At 53.0% G+C, this 16,356-nt stretch overlaps 1 protein-coding gene across 1 annotated transcript in view; it reads right to left on the bottom strand.

Annotated features, from left to right (window-relative positions):
- The window catches only part of LOC124519307 (myosin-16), a 65,616-nt gene that overhangs the window by 19,291 nt on the left and 29,969 nt on the right, over positions 1-16,356 (bottom strand). The window contains exons 22-33 of the mRNA XM_047089466.1: positions 13,807-13,980; positions 12,687-12,914; positions 11,571-11,675; positions 9,097-9,183; positions 8,712-8,857; positions 7,502-7,592; positions 6,987-7,043; positions 6,226-6,312; positions 4,183-4,428; positions 3,187-3,304; positions 1,817-1,944; positions 1,089-1,285 (exon numbers count right to left, since the gene is read on the bottom strand). Of these exons, the coding sequence (XP_046945422.1) occupies positions 1,089-1,285; positions 1,817-1,944; positions 3,187-3,304; positions 4,183-4,428; positions 6,226-6,312; positions 6,987-7,043; positions 7,502-7,592; positions 8,712-8,857; positions 9,097-9,183; positions 11,571-11,675; positions 12,687-12,914; positions 13,807-13,980 (1,664 nt within the window). The remainder of the gene's footprint in view (positions 1-1,088; positions 1,286-1,816; positions 1,945-3,186; positions 3,305-4,182; positions 4,429-6,225; positions 6,313-6,986; positions 7,044-7,501; positions 7,593-8,711; positions 8,858-9,096; positions 9,184-11,570; positions 11,676-12,686; positions 12,915-13,806; positions 13,981-16,356) is intronic.

Below are 16,356 nucleotides of genomic sequence, written 5' to 3'. Positions count from 1 at the left end.
TTCCAGGGGGCGAGCAAGACGGGCAAGCAGGCCGGGGTACCCTCCCTGCCTGGTGCCTGGTGGCTCACATGCAGGGCTTCCCATGGGCAAGCAAGCCAGCCTGTTCTACAAGAAGGTGGCTCTGAGCCACATTCACGTGTCCACTCTTACTTCCTCAGGCCCATCAGGCAGAATGTCCACCACTCTAGTTTGCAAATGAGGAAGAAGGCTTGCATGCTTTGAGGGCATTTAGCACAGAGCTGGGGAACCAGCAGAGTGAGGACCTTTGGGAGTGTGGTCTGAGCCCTCCCAACATCACCCAGAGGCCCCGCCCCAGACCTAGCAGACCTGTGGAAGCTTCCTGAGCACTTTAAGGGCAGAGAAACCCTGCCTGGAGGTGGAGGCCCTGTTCTTGACTTCCTTGCAGGAGCCTGAGCACTTTCATGCTGACATGGAGAAATCCTTGAGGATGGAACCCAAAGGTTGACAGTGGCTACTTTGCTAAGGGCACAAAGTGGGCTCTCCTATCTAGACACGCATCCCTCCTGGCCCCCACTTTAAGAGGAGCCTGTGCTCAGGTCATGATGTCACAGTTCATGAGTTTGAGCCCCACATCAGGCTCTGTGCAGACAGCTCAGAGCCTGGAGCCCGCATCGAGGTCTGTGTCTCCCTGTCTGCCTCTCCCCCACTCACACTCTGTTTCTCTCTCCCTCAAAAGTAAATAAACATTAAAGAAAAATTTAAGAGGGGGCGCCTGGGTGGCTCAGTCGGTTGAGAATCTGACTTTGGCTCAGGTCATGATCTCGCGGTCTGTGAGTTCGAGCCCCGCGTCAGGCTCTGTGCTGACAGCTCGGAGCCTGCAGCCTGCTTCGGATTCTGTCTCCCTCTCTCTCTGCCCCTCCCCCGCTCATGCTCTGTCTCTCTCTTTCTCTCTCTGTCAGAAATAAATAAACATTAAAAAAAATTTTTTTTTTTAAATTTTAAGAGGAGCCTGTGAACTGCTTTCTCCTGGACGTGACCCTGGCCTCAGCAAGTGTCTGATGTGGTCAGACCACCAGCACCACCCACACCCCAGCCTTCCCAGCTCTCTGGCACAGGGTCACACTCACTTGGTCTCCTCCAGCTCCTCGGTCCTCTGGATGGCATCCGTCTCATACTTGGTCCTCCAGGTGGTCACCTCAGTGTTGAGCTTGGACACGAGGCGCTGCAGCTCTGACTTGCCTCCCTGCTCCTCCTCCAGCTGCTCCTTCACCAGGTCCAGGTCATGCTTCGTGTTGGCAAGACTCACCATGGCCGTGCTGCGAGACTGTGGGGACCAGCAGAGGCCATCAGAGGCCCCGCTGGTCTCTGTGGACCCCAGGGCCATTGCTTAGACATCTGCAGCATTGGATTGACAGCAATGAGCCTAATGCAGGGCTCAAACTCACAAACGCGAGATAATAGCCTGAGCTGAAGTCGGGTGCTCAACCAACTGAGCCACCTAGGCACCACTTTTCTTTAAAAAAAAAAAAATTTTTTTTTAATTATTATTTTTTAATGTTTTTTTATTTATTTTTGAGACAGAGAGAGACAGAGCATGAGCAGGAGAGGGGCAGAGAGAGAAGGAGACACAGAATCAGAAGCAGGCTCCAGGCTCCGAGCTGTCAGCACAGAGCCTGACGTGGGGCTCGAGGTCACAAACTACAAGATCACGACCTGAGCCGAAGTCGGACGCTTAACCGACTGAGCCACTCAGGTGCCCCTAGGTACCACTTTTCATGTTCCTTCTACATCTTCATAACCTGTAACTTTCTTCAGGAAGGTAGCTCTGTCGCCCCCACCCCATCACCAAACAAACCTTGGATTCTTCATCCAGCTGCCTCTTGTAATCGTCCACCTGCGACGTCAGTGATGTCTTTATCCGCAGGATTTGATTGAGCCGGCTCTGTGATTCTTCATACTCCCGGCTCAGTTCACCATTTTCAGCTGGGCAGGAAGGGGAATGGGAGAAATAGTGGATGAAAAACTGGCTCCCCAGCCAGATCCTAAGCTATCCCAGTGCATCGTTCTCAAAGTACCCAATAAATATGATGACTTGGCCAAGTGGGCTGGAAGGGGGAGCAATGGCGAACCATTGCCGGCCGCCTAAAGTAAGCGAGCCCAGGAGGGGAGCAGTTGTCCAAACATTGCTGACATCCAGGTGCCTTGCATGAGGTACAGGGCTCCAGATAACGAAGTCCCAGCCCCGGCACGAGATCCCGCAAGGAAGTTTAAAGGAAACGGTGGGGCAGAGAGCCTTTACTTTGAAAATGTAATTGTCAGGGTCCCAGAACGTATGCTCCTGTCATCTGTGAACTGATTGTGGGGGCCGGAGGCCAGGAAGACGTGCATGAGCCGGAGAGCACGAGCGAGCTTGAGTCCTGCCCTGTAAGTCATTCTGGTTTTGTGGCAAGTTACCTCGTCCCGCTGAGCTTCACTTTTCTTATCCATCAAAGGGAATATTGATTTTAGAAAGTATTCAGGATGCGGGAAATAAGGCCAAAGGATGCCAGCGGGTTCTCTGGGGTCACACTGCAACGTGGTCTAACTGGCCTGAGGAGTGTTTACTTCTCTCAGGGAGTACGTGTCTGTGAGGGCCCAGCCTCTGCAAGGTTAGGTGTTAAGTGAATAGTGATAAATCACAAATTATTTTTGTCCTAGGATGCAAAGGATTTCTTCTGGTAAAAAATAAAACAAAACCAAGAGGTTGCAGTATTACTGTGTGGTAGGACATTAACCTGTTCTGCCTCTAACTTAGCAAAGTTATTGAAGCCTCCCTTCCCCCAAATGACTGTAAATCTCTGTCCTTCAAATGCCCCTTGAAGGCAAGTTCACCATTTTCTGGCTCCCTTATTGGTGATACATGTTTGCTCTTAATATGTGGGCCATGTTTTAAAATGTTTAAAAACTGAATTTTGTCTACCGCCCCTCCTGCTGATCTCGCAGTGTGGTTGAGACAACCGATAGGGAAATGCTTTGGATAGTGTCACTTGTTTTACGTTGCAAAGATGCTGCTTGGGGCACTCCATGGGTGGAATCAGATCTCCTGTCTCATCACAGCGGGTGTGAAGTTTCCAAGGCCGAGAAAGCTCCGGGAAGAGGACATGGGTACTCTTTCGGTTTCCTTGAGCATCCCTGTTCTGTTCCACACACTGTTCCTCGGGAAGCTGCAGGGAGAGGCATGCTCACCTTGTAGGCGGGTCCTGATGGCATTGATTTCTGCCTGGTTTCGCTCCAGCTCAGCCACCTTGGCGTTGGCTTCTGCTAAACTGTCTTCCAGCTTTCGGATGTGGGCCTCGGCATTCATCTGCTCAAGGAAGATGTACCCAGTGGGGAAATGGAGAAGCCAGGCCAAACCCTCCCTTCTTTCCACCTGGGTTCCCCTAGTGCAGCCTCCTAGACTACCTCCCTCGTCCTTCTAGAACGTGCCTATCTCAGAACCATCTCCCCCGATCCCCCTCGCCCTGCCCCACCTTATCATTTCTATACATAAACTTAGAGTCTTTGGGTTGGCACACAGACCCTCACTCTCTGGCTCATCCCCCTTTTCTAGCCACTCCGGACCCCTGAGGACCTCACCCAGTAAGAAAATGCAATGGGCCAATTTAAGAAAAAAAATACTAGCCTTAGTTCCAGGGTGTGCAGATAAAATGGGAACTGTGAAGATGCCTCATGAGTGTCTGAAGTTTGGAGATACTGGTTGGCTGAGCCAGGGACCCCAAAGCATCATCCTTGCTCACCCTTGGAGCCCCCTTTCCCTCATGTCACAAGAAGGCTCTTTCTGTGGCAGCTGCTTGATAAATGCGTGTTGAATGGCTTACTCGCTTTTCCTTCTTGCCATGTATCATTTTTTCATTATGGTGATGCATGCATTTCTGTTGTCACTCTTCCTAGTCTGTCACATTTATTGATCTTTTCTTATGTGCCAGGAACTGTTGAAGCCCTCACAACAGCTCTATGAAGCAGGGATTATTGTTATCTCCATTTTACAGAAGAGCACAGTTAGATTATGAACTTGGCCAAGGTTATACACCTTCCTGTGGGATATGTGACGGGCTCATCTCGATTCCCTTCACAACATCTAGAACATGCCCCGGGCTTGCTGGGGGCTTGGGGAATATGTGTGAAGCAGCCAGATGCTGGGGCACGTCCCTGTGACTCTGGGGGGGGGTCCCCCCACCTCACCTTGGACTTCTGCACCGTCTCCATGCTGGCGTTGAGGTCGTCGATCTCAGCCTTCATGACTTGCTTGTCCTTCTCCAGCTTGGCCTTGACCCTCTGCAGGTTCTCCACGTGCTCCGTCAGCTCAGCCATGGAGTCCGTGTGCTTCTTGCGCAGTGTGGAGGCCGCTGCCTCACTCTGCAGGGCCGCCTCCTCCAGCTCCCGCCTCAGCTTTAGCAGCTCTGCCTCCCGCTTGCGGTTCTGCTCAATCTGGGAGAGAGAAGCAGGGCTTTAGCAGAACTGACCGGCACTGGTCTCCTTAGGGCAGACGCTGCCCGCCTGCTCAGTGGTGCCCCGATATTTCTGCGCCCCTCTAATAGGATGTCTTGATTGAGATGTCAGTCCTGAGCCTCTGGGTGGATTGCCCATAGGATTTGTTTAGATGGTGTTGTGTGTCCAATTGTGCCCCCCGAGAAGATATGTTCAGTTCTTAACCCCAGATACCTGTGGATGGAAACAGGGTCTTTGCAGATGTAAACAAGGTAAAATGTCATACTGAACTAGGGAGGCCCCTAACCCAATGGCTGGTTGTCCTTATAAGGGGAGAGATTTGGATCCAGGGAGACCCATAAGAAGGCCATGTGACCATGAAGGTGGAGGTTGGGGTGATTCAGCTACAAGCAAGGAACACCAAGGATTGCCAGCAACCCACCAGAAGGCAGGGGAGAGTCCTGGGACAGATTCCCCCTGAGCTTCCAGAAGGAGCCTGCCAGGTAGGCCCTGCTCCAAGGCTCCCAATGTCACAGCCCCATGACCCTGCTTCCTCCCATCCCTCTGGTGCCCTACATCTGTCCCGTTGTCTTCACTTTCCCTGCATTGCTGGATGTAGTCCTTTCTTGATGCCTCTCACTCAAACCACCTGGGATGATTTTGTTTCCTCCCAGGACCCCGACCACAGCCGCATACCAGCTTTGGTTCTCAGCACTCCCCCCTACAACAAGCAGCCTGAGGCCAGGATGGTGAGGGAGTGGGGTGTGCAGTCCAGGGAGCCTCGGGAAAGGATGCCTAGCCTTCCAGTGCTAAGGGACCGCATCCATTTTCCTTCTCTCAGCTCTGACCCAGGGGCCACATTTGTAAGCGACCTGACTATCCAGAATTAGAAGGAGAGTTTCAAGCTTCTGTCAGTCTCCGTGATGCCTTTATGTGAGTTGGAGGAAGAGGCATTCCACACCAGAGGCCCAACTTGGATTCCGGCCCTGGCAGTATGGGGTCACCCCTCTGTATTAACCATGTCTTTATTTTCTGTATTCTTATGCCTTGTCCTCTTGGGGTTTTGCTGACCCTGGACAATAGCCCCTCCCAGGGTAAGCTAACTCCTAGAGATAGCAAACAGCTAGATTTCCGGTGCAAAGCAACCAGTCTAGAGCCCACACCCCCAGCTCCTCCTCTCTGGGGTGCTCATACTCTCAGCCACTGTCCCCCTGCTCTCATTACCCCCATGGTCAGGTACCAACTGGGCTCAGCCCCGGTGCCCCAGAGCCCGCTGAAATTATCCAAACTAACCAGTCCTAAGCCTGCTTCCTCTGCCTTATCCGTTCCTTCCTCAGAAACCACAATAAAGGCTCTTGCCTGCAATTCTCCCCTGCCTCTGCCGCTACTGACCCTGCTGCTTCCCGTGTGGCCCTGCATGGCACGCCCCCTCTTAGGAACTGTAACAGACTGTCTGCACAGTGGCAGTCCTTCCCCTAATCGGCTGGCATTACCTCAGCTCACATTTTCTGAAAGACACGTTATATCTTACAACGTCTGCCCTCTGCATTCAGTCCCGTTCCCCGTCTGTCCTCACCACTGAGCTAAGGATCCCCAGGAGAGAGGGGACCAAACCAGCCCCTCTCTGGCCTCTTCTTTATTATTAATTGTTCTCTCCTCAAGTTAGCCCCAGGAATTCAGCAGCAACTAACTGGTCCTATTCTCACTGCTTCTCATCCAGCAGTTTTTTTTTTTTTTCTCCCTGAAGGCAGGCAGGAACTGGGGTCCCTGGGCCCGTCCCCTCCACAAGGATGGTACCTGAGCAGACGTGGCTCCCCCAGCCTCTTCCAGCCTGTCACTGAGGTCTTCAAGATCCCGGGACAGGTCGCTGCGTTGTTTCTCCACCTGGGGGTGGGGAGGTAGGGTGACCGTGATGGGGAGCCATGTGGGAGCCCCTCCCTCCGGTAAAGACTGCAGTGACCGCATGGTGTCTGTGGGGTTGGGGGCCCGCACTTTGGGAGCTCTACACTCTGCCTGCCACCCCCCACACTCAGTGAAGGATGTCTCTGTCCTTCTCCCTGCACTGGGTGGGTCTCCCTGCCCATCCTACCCCCGGCCCCCGTTTGGCTGAATCTGGAGTTTAGGTGCGTGACGATTCCTCTCCCACTGGCTCTCTGGCCTCATCCTCATCTAAAGCCTCCTTCCACTCTTTGCTGGTCCTTTAACATCTTTGTACCTGTGCAGGGAGGTGCCGTCTCATTCCCTCCGTCTAGACATTCTTTCCCTCGTCAGCCTGTTGAGTTCAGTTCTCCGAGTTCCCAGGCTCATGTTGTCTCCTCTGCCTGAGCTAGGTGGGGCCACGCCACGAATCGTATCTTTACGCCTTACATCCTAATTAATACTGCACCTGTAGCACAGTGCCTGATGCACGGTAGGGGCTCGAGAAACAGTGAGGGCCTTTTCAGTTGGAAACCTGCCCTCCCCTCTGGTGCTTTCCGGAGTGGAGTGTCTACTTATGGTTGGATCGTGGCTGGCACTGGGTCCTTAGACTCAAGTAAGTGTAGAAGTAGTTCATTTACCTTGGCTCTCATTGCCCTCTCAGCTTCCAGTTCTTCCTCCAGCTCCTCAATTCGGGCCTAGCAGACAAATCGGTGGGGGTGGAGGGGTGGGATTTATCTCTTCTGTGTGAAGTTACAGACTTACCCACTTGACCTTTTAGTAGGGAAGTGATGGAAAGGGGCTGAGCATGTGATGGACACTGTCAAAAGCAGAGGGAAACAGGGTACAGAGAGTATGTGCAATGGTCCTGAGGCAGGGGAGAGGCTGGGGTAGGAGCCAGCATGGCTAGGGAGTGGGGGGCGGAAACGCTGGGTGACAAGGTCAGGGAGGGGGCAGGGGCAGATTGTGGAGGGCCTTGTCCTCATAGTGGGGGCGTTGACTTTAAGCCTGCATGAGGTGAATGTGGATCAGTGTCAAGGACTCTGGGGCAGCCTTGCTCCTCAGGAAACCCAGGCGGCCAAGCAGCTGATGGGGGCCAAGGTGCCTGGAAGGGCGTTTCAAAAGGAGAGTTGCGCCTTCTCGGTCCTGAACACACCTGATGCTCCTTCAGTTTCCGCTGGAGTGTGGAATTCAGAGACTGCTCATCCTCATACTTGGAGTTGACAGAATTGATTTCCATATCCCTCCTGCAAGAGAAGGTGTGATCTCCTGAGGAGGAGCTCTGAGGGGATACCAGCCAGCTGGTGAGGGAACATAACCTGGGCTACCGGAGGAGGCCTTGAACCTGCTGAAACCCATTCATCCCCTAACCCCCTGACCCTCTGCGGTGACAGCCCAGAAGGTCTCGCCCTACCAAAGCCCTCAGAATCTGCTGCACAGGCCTCCCACTCACTCATGCATTTGTTAATCTGGCACACGTTTATTGACTATCTACTATTGCCGGATGCTGTCTGGGGCTCCAGGGACACATCTGTGAATAAACCAGACAGAAATCGCTGCCCTGGTGAGCTTACATTCTAGGGGCTCCAGAATCACATGGGCGCTTTGCCTTTTTAGGGAAAATTTCCTTCCAAAAACTTTCCACACAAGGCTGTCTCCTTCTGATATGTGGGTTCCACATGTCAAGGAGCCATGTGTGAGAACTAAGACACCAGAGACCAAGTAGGTGAGCAGGATGGTCAAGGTCACATGCAGCTTCTGGGTGTGCCACAGAAGAAACGAGCCGCGATGCAGCATTAGCCACACGCGTCTCACAGCAGCTCGTGGAGCTGTCAAACTGCCTTGGCAAAATGTACTTCAAAGTTGTGTCATCCAAATTCTGCCCCCTGAAAGCTTGTCCGTCTCCTAATCTCCATCCCCTCAGCCTCTTGCTTTAGTTCAGGTTTATACCTGGACTATTTCAGTAGCCTTCCGGTTGCCTTCCTCCTTCCAGTTTTTCTCCACTCCACCTGTCCCCCATAGTTACTGCCGCAGTGATATTGAAATACCCCTCGACTCCTTGTGATCTTTGAAAGCCCAGCTTACAGGTTTCTGCCAAGACTCCCTGCCTATTGGGGAGGGGCATTGCTCAGTACCAGCCCCCTTTCTGGCGCCCAGCTGGCCCTGTGTGAGGCTAGGAGCTCCCTGTGGATGGGCAGTGCCTACTGTCCCCTCCCTATGTGCTCTGTAGCAGGCACCGTGCCTGGCACATAGCGGGTATTAGGGACGTGCGTTAATACCTGCGAAGCCCTCGGCACGGTGCCTGGCACCTGGTACCACACAAAGTGCTAATGTTACGGATGAAATGAATGACAGCATGGGCGTACTTTTTCACCACTTCCTCGAGGTCCAGCTTGGACCGCTCCATCTCGTTGAGGTTGTCAATGGTTATCTTCAGGTCACTCTCAGCCTTCCGACGGGCCTTCTCCACCTCCGCCCGGATTTTCTTTTCTTGTTCCCAGTTATCCTCCAGCTACAGAAACAAGAAGAGCGAGAGAAAACGCGTGTGTTGAGGGGAGCGGGGTGAGTCTGAGGCCAGAATGCAATTGAGGAACCAGACTGGGTCTGGTTCCTTAGCTGTGGCAACAGAAAGGCCCTCATTTCCTCAGGGGGACGTGTCAGTCCAATTCCCCAAATGTATCTGAGGACCCTGGGCCCCATGACAGACCTGGCCCTTGAGCTATAGAACTGGCCCCAGCAACAGGGCATTACCTCATGGATCTGGGTGCTGAGCTTGCTGTTGGTCTTGGTCAGGTGGTTCACCTTGTCCTCCTCAGCTTGCAGGTCGTCGAGGGTTTTCTGGAAGGAAAGATCTTGTATGTCCCACGAGATATGCAGAAGCAGCTGAACAGACCTAGTTCTCTGCCATCACTTCTGAGCTGGGTTGAATTGACTTCAGGGAACAGCTACTGAGTCCCTGGCCCCGGTGTCAGGTGAGGCAGGGGCAGACCCGAGCACCCGTTAGCTGTAGGTGGGCCCTCAATGGTCAGTGGGGCTCTGGCTCTCCATGGGGCATGCAGGAGGTCTGTTGGGGGGCTTTTGTTCACCACCATGATTGGGGGCCCCACTGGCACTTAGTGGTTCCAGGGATGCTGGACATGCCTCGCTCTGGACAATCCAGTACCGTGAAGCATAATTCTGTAGTCCGCACACTTGATGCCCCACCCGGGCATTCACGTACGTAAAACAACAGTTCTACTCTTCTAAACCCAGCAGCCAGGACCACTGGACACATAACTCAACTTTTTTTTTCATTTAGTATACACTGTATTTTTAAAGAATGATCTACCATGAAAACTGAGAGATTTGTTATTGTCAGAATCTCCCTGAGAGTTCTTCACCATTTTGTAAACCCGCATCACTGATGGCAGCCACACTTTGCCGTCAACGTCACCAACACACCCTCTGTGCCCGTCCGTCTTCGGCCACCTAGGCAGGCTTGGGTGTTCAGCCCACTGCTCACGACGTCTTCTAGTGGATCCGCCTGAGCGCTTACACACGGACAGCCCCGTTATTTATTATAAATTATATTCCGTTCATTTCCCCCTTAAAAAGAAGGGCACTCTATTGATTTTTTTGAAGGTATGTATTAGCTATAATAATGTTTATTTTACGATAGTAAAGAGAGGCTTCCAAAATGCAGTCTGCCCTCATTATTTGTGGATTATCTATTTTCCAATTTACCTACGAGCTAAAATTTATGTGTAATCCCAAATCAATACTTGTGGTGCATTCATGGTCATTTGCAGACATGCGCAGAGCAGCGAAAAGTTTGCGTCTTCTGGAGCGCACATTCCCAGCTGACATCAACTAAGATGATGCCCCACCTTCTTGTTTCAGCTCATACTGCAAACAGGTGGCTTTTTCATAGTCTATTTAGCGCCATGTTTTTTTACATTTTTTGTGCTTTTGTCTTGGTGAGTTTGGCTCATAAAATGGTGCACCAAGCACACTGGTACTGTGCTATCTAGTGTTCCCAAGCACAAGAAAGCTGTGCTGTGCCTCACAGAGGAAATTTGTGTGTTAGATAAGCTTTGTTCAGGCATGAGATACAGGGTTGTTGACCGTGAGTTCATTGTTCAGGAATGGACAGTGTGTACCAAGTAGTGTCTTACACAGAAACACACATAAAACAAAGTAATGTATTGGTAGATTGACGAAAACATGACCAGAGGCTTGCAGGAACCTAACCTTCTATTTCCCCTTAAAACCAAGGTTCAGTATTGGGGCGCCTGGGTGGCTCAGTCAGTTGGGCATCTGACTTTGGCTCAGGTCATGATCTTGAGGTCTGTGGGTTTGAACCTCATGTTGGGCTCTGTGTTGACAGCTCAGAGCCTGGAGCCTGCTTCGGATTCTGTGTCTCCCTCTCTCTCTGCCCTTCCCCTGCTCGCTCTCTGTCTCTCAAAATTGAATAAATGTTAAAAAAAATTTGAAAACAAAAACGGGGGTCCAGCATTTGTTTATTCAGTGTTTGTGGTGACTTTATGGAACATAACTACCTGGGATAATGAGAATCGACTGTATTTGTTATAAACAGGGGCTCTGAGTTTTAAATGGTTGAGGGTTACAGTCTAAGGGGAAGTATTTCCAGAGGCAGCAGAGAGAGGCACTAAAGGGGATGTGCTGTGGGTTCATGGTGTCAGCAAACATGGTGACGGGGGTCTGCTGTCCGGTTCTGGGCTTCAACTTGCTCTCTGCACCTGTGTCTTCAGAGCTAGGAAGTGGTCTGTGCCAAGGTCAGCACTGGTGGCTGGTCAGAGCTGGCTCTGCCTCCAGGAGCCTGAGCCCATAACGGTCAAACGGGTCTCCTCACAAGAGCTCATGCCCTTTGTCGCCAAGATGTATTGGGGTTCACTGGTGCTTTAGCACTGGCAGGGCACTCATCCTGATAAGTCTGGGGACTCTAGCTTCCAGTGCACCTGGGACCATCTCCTCATGCCCGCTGCCCCTCTTTCACTCTCAGACTAGTCTGGGTGATAAATTATATGGTCGCCCCACTTACAACAAACTTGGGAGGAGAACAACAAGACATGACAGTGCCCGCTTCTCTGATGAGGAAATTGAGATTTAGGAAGACTGACTTCCCTATAGGCCCCAGCTGAGGGGCAGCAAAGCCAAGATTTGAACCAGGGTCTCCAGTCTCCGAGCTCCACCTGCTGTGCCAAGTAGAAGCCCGTGGTGCCTACCTGGTGCAGCTCCTCCAGGGCCCTCTTCTCCTTCTGGAGCTTGGCAATGGAGTCTTCACGGAGCGAGAGGTCCCCGGTTAGGGTGCGGACCTTGTGATCCAGGGCCTGGAAACAGGGGCAGGAGAGGGACAGGCCTTTAAGGCTGGGAACAGCCTTGGAGGGGGAACAAAGAGGGAGGCGCTTGCTCCGAGAGAGGGGCTCTTCAGCTTGGCTGCGGTCCAGAGTCACTTGGGAGCCTGAGAAATGCTAGTGCCCAGGGCACACCCCAGGCAGGCCAGAATCGGAGGGTGAGGGCAGCAGTGAGAACCACCAGTCAGGCCTTGGCTCTTCAAAGCCCGGCCCTCAGACGTCAGCGGTGTCTGAGAGACGTGGACCCTCGGGTCCCAGCAGACTTGCTGATGCAGAACCGGCATGTTATCAAGATGCCAGCACTTTGTGTGCACATCAGAGCTGAAGAGGCACGGGCTTAGGCAGCATACACCTTCCCCTGCTCTGGATCCCCCCTGCCAACTTGTGAGGGTAAGAAGGGGGCTTCGGGGCCAAGGGCCCACCAGATGGTATCAGGAGCCAGGGGCTCCCCCTGGAGCCGACTGGAAGGGCAGCAGCTGCTTGTTTGGGCAGAGATCCAACAGCTAGTGGTGGCCCCACGCTAGAGAGAGGGTTGTCTCTTCCGGGAAGAGGGGTGAAGGCAGATGTAGTGAAGAAGAACGTTCTGTGAGGGGCCCAGGGACGCTGAGTCTGAGTGGGCCACAGGCTAGCACAGACACCTGGGTTTCACGGGCACGAGGAGAACCAGTCAGTCCTGAGCCTGGATGTCACCATGAGGGAAAGAGCCCTCATCCCTCTAGCTGCTTTGTCCCGACGGAACTTTCTGCAGCAACAGCCACGTTCTCAGTTCAATGCGGTAGCACTAGCCTCGTGTGGCTATTGAGCACTCGAAATGCTGCTAGGTCAACAGAGGAGTCACGTTTTCCATGGCGCTGAGTTAAGTTAAACTAGCCCCATGTGGCTGGTGGCTAGGGTCCTGGGCGGTGCTGCTGAGGGGACTCCAGGTGGGACCCCCACAGGGTTTCCTGTTCCCGAGGGGGGTGTAGTGAGGCCCCAGGGCCTCCTCACCTGCTTCTCCTTCTCCATCTTGGCCAGTGTGGTCTCCAGACCCTCCAGGTCCCGCTTCAGGTCACTCATCTCGCTCTCCAGCTTGCGCTTCGTGGCGCTCAGGGAGGCCGCCGTGCCCTCCTCCTCCTCCAGCCGCTCCCGCATGTCCGAGATCTGGCTCTCCAGCTCCATTTTCGTCTTCATCATCTGGGTCAGGCGCTCCTCGGCATCTATCAGGTTCTCTTGCTCCTGGTGGAAGAAAGAGCGCCGGTCAGAGGGGGTCCCACAGGGGTCTGGGCACTGGCTCCGAGCTCCTTGTGATGCGTGTGACAGAACAGAGTCTCACAGTGCCGTCCCCACGCCACCAGCTGCATCACTCGTGAGCTGGTTAGGACGCAAGATCTCAGGCTCCACCCGAGACCTGCTGTGTTGAAATCTGCCTTCGAACAGATCCTGGGTGGTCAGGTGCACCTGAAGGATGTAGCCAGTGGTCCAGGACAAGTTGAGGACACACAGGCTGCACACCGCCGGTAGGTGGGGCTGAGCCCGGGAGTGCCTGTGCTTCTGTCTGCCAATGGGGAGTGACTATCTGCCCAAATGACTCCCAGCATCGATTTAGCGCCTTTGTGTTAACGAACCATTTCCCACCCACAGTTCCTCATAACGACCCCAAGGAGCAAGCGAGGCAGATGTCACTGTAAGCGACGGCTTAGAGATGAGGGACCTGATATTCGGAGGAGGTGGGGTCGTCAAAGGTCAAACGGACAGTACGTGGCAGAAGAGGGACACGCTGGGTGTCCACTGGGGTCTCCCCAAGATGGGGTCAGTGGCGTAAACAACAACCGGCCACAGACTCAAACCAGACCAGCTGTGTGACTTTCGGTTTGTGGCATAACATTACTGAAATTCAGTTCTTTGAAAAATAAGGGAAATCATCACTGTGAGGCATTAAGGGGTGGAGCCCATATATAGGTGCTCCCATAAGCGGGTGATTCTTTTATTACGGGGGTCTCTCTCGTATGCTGATTCTCAGAAGGCTCACCCCCCACCTGCCTCCCTGGGTCTGGCTCTTAGTGGCCCTGGGGATCCTGGTAGTTGCCAGGGCCCCCAGCTCCCGCCCTCCCTCCAGGGCCCCACATACGGCCTGTAGCTGGATGGTGAGGTCATTCTTCTCCTGGCTGAGCGTGGCCATCTTCTCCTCCAGCTCCTTTACCCTGCTTATCAGCTCCTGTGTCTTGCACATGGCGTTCCTCAGCTCCTCCTCCTTGGCCTTCATCTCCTCCTCTTGCCGAGCCACATTCAGGAGCGGCTTGACCTGAGTGGCGGGCGACACCCTATGGCGTTAGGGGGATGGGCCGCGGGGGCTCGGCGGTGGGCTGTGGGCTCTCCCTCAGACAGGACCTCACACCCCCATCGGGGTGGAAAGCAGCCATGAAGGAGTCCCTCTCCACAGATGCCAGGAAGTAACTCTCGCCTCCACAGAGAAGGCCCGTCCTTGCCTAGGACCAATCCTCAGGGGTCTCTGCGATCCTGACAGACACAGTTAGGTGTTCCTCGGCGTCTAGCCCCATTCAGGGCTCACACCATTCTCTAAGCTGTGTGTGCCTGGCCGAGTTCAAGCTCTGGCTTCCCTTGCCTTTCTCCCTTACGGGGTCCTCCTCCTTGCTGTCTCTCTCTCTTCCTGTCTCCCTATCTCTGTCTCCCTGTTTCTGTGTCTCCGTCTCTCTGTCTGTAGGGACCTGGGATACTGCAGAGGCAAGTTCACATAAACGCACAACTACATGACATTTTTATTCAGTGAAAGCCTACCGGAACGTGTTGGGTTTTTTTTCCCACTGACTCATCCTATCTGGCTTAGATAAGACTAGAGCGTAGTTAAAAACTAAGAGTAAACGATTTTTATTTTATTTTACTTTTTTCACTCATTGGAACAGGACCTTGCTCTGCCATGTTCAATTAGTGAAGTGTTGCCTTCTAGTAAAGAACAGACAAGTTTCCAGGCTTTGTCTCCTCATCTTCTCTGACCACTGGTGTCCTGCTTGGGAGGAATCTTAAAGGCTGTTGGTCTGGGGCTTCCCAGAGGGCAACACAAATACCGAGGGGGCAAGTGAGATAGATTTAAGCCTTGCATAGAAATGCTTTGATTTTCATTGTTACACAGTTACTTTAAAAGTAACTTTTTTAGGGGCGCCTGGGTGGCGCAGTCGGTTAAGCGTCCGACTTCAGCCAGGTCACGATCTCGCGGTCCGTGAGTTCGAGCCCCGCGTCGGGCTCTGGGCTGATGGCTCGGAGCCTGGAGCCTGTTTCCGATTCTGTGTCTCCCTCTCTCTCTCTGCCCCTCCCCCGTTCATGCTCTGTCTCTCTCTGTCCCAAAAATAAATAAACGTTGAAAAAAAAAATTTAAAAAAAAAAGTAACTTTTTTAAATTTAAAATTGTCTCATGTTTATATATTTTGAGAGAGAGAGTGAGCTTGAGCACAAGCGGGGGAAGGGGAGAGAGAGAGAGAGAGAGAGAGAGAGAGAGAGAGAGAATCCCAAGCAGGCTCCACACTGTCAGCACAGAGCCCCATGTGAGGCTTGATCTATAACTGTGAGATCATGACCTGAGCTGAGATCAAGAGTCGGACACTTAACCGACTGAACCACCCAGGCGCCCCTAAATTTCTTATTTTTTAAATTTATTTTTAGGGGTGCCTGGATGGCTCAGTCGGTTAAGTGTCTGACTCCTGATCTCGGCTCGGGTCATGATCTCACAGTTCATGGGTCTAAGACTCACGTGGGACTCTGCACTGGCAGTCTGGAACCTGCTTGGGATTCTCTGTCTCCCTCTCTCTCTGCCCCCCCCCCCGAATGAACTCTGTCTCTCTCAAAATAAATAAACAAACTTAAAAAATATATACAAATAAAAAGTAAAATAAAAATTTCAAAATAAAAAAGTAGCTGGCATCAGGAAAGCTCAGTCATGGAACAGGTGGGGGAAGGACTGGTAACAACCGAACTTTGAGAAATGCTCATCTGGACGCTCTGGGATCTCAGGCCCTCGAGGGGACTGGCCTGTGTGGGAGAGCCTTTGGGGAGGCAGAACTTACTATCCCTGCTTTGAATCTGTGGTCAGCACTGAGTGTTAGAAAGCGCTTTCCCATGGGGAGGGGAAGGAAGCTTCCACAGGAGCCTTGGGGGCCTCAGGGCCACCAGAGATGACCTAGAGCCTGATCCACCCTCCTCATGGCTGTCCCTTGAGACACCACCATCCTCCGACTCCTGAATGCAGCCCTGCATCCGGCCTCTGCTGGTGCCCAGCAGCACGTTCCCTTTGAATGGAGGCCCGAGGTGGGGACCCCATCACCCAGTATGATTCCACCTGCACCAGGAGGAAGGCTCCCTGCCTGCTGCGTTGGTTAAGGGCTGACTCACTGCCCTCTCAGCTGTCTCGGAAGGACCTGGGAAATAGGCCGGATCCCACGATTTCCTGAGCTCGCTCCAGCTCTGAAGCTGAGGACCTCACTGAGGGAGCTGAAGATGCCTCAACATGTGCAGGGGGAGGGGCTGACGACCAAGCCCCCTTTTTGTACTGAGGGGCTTTCCATCCTAAGGGGATGTTATTTGGAGGGATGACATGAGGCGGGAAGGTCCTCTGTGGTTTTTCTCAGGGAGGAATTAGCCCCTGACCAGAAGGGGACTGGATTCCTGA

The sequence above is a fragment of the Lynx rufus genome, unplaced genomic scaffold (assembly GCF_022079265.1).
Source record: "Lynx rufus isolate CCGP_SWC_20201006 ecotype Redwood Valley unplaced genomic scaffold, mLynRuf1.p SCAF_27, whole genome shotgun sequence".
NCBI classification, from domain to species: domain Eukaryota; kingdom Metazoa; phylum Chordata; class Mammalia; order Carnivora; family Felidae; genus Lynx; species Lynx rufus.
Note: the sequence above shows the minus strand (reverse complement) of the source record. Positions and strands in the feature narration are given on the sequence as shown.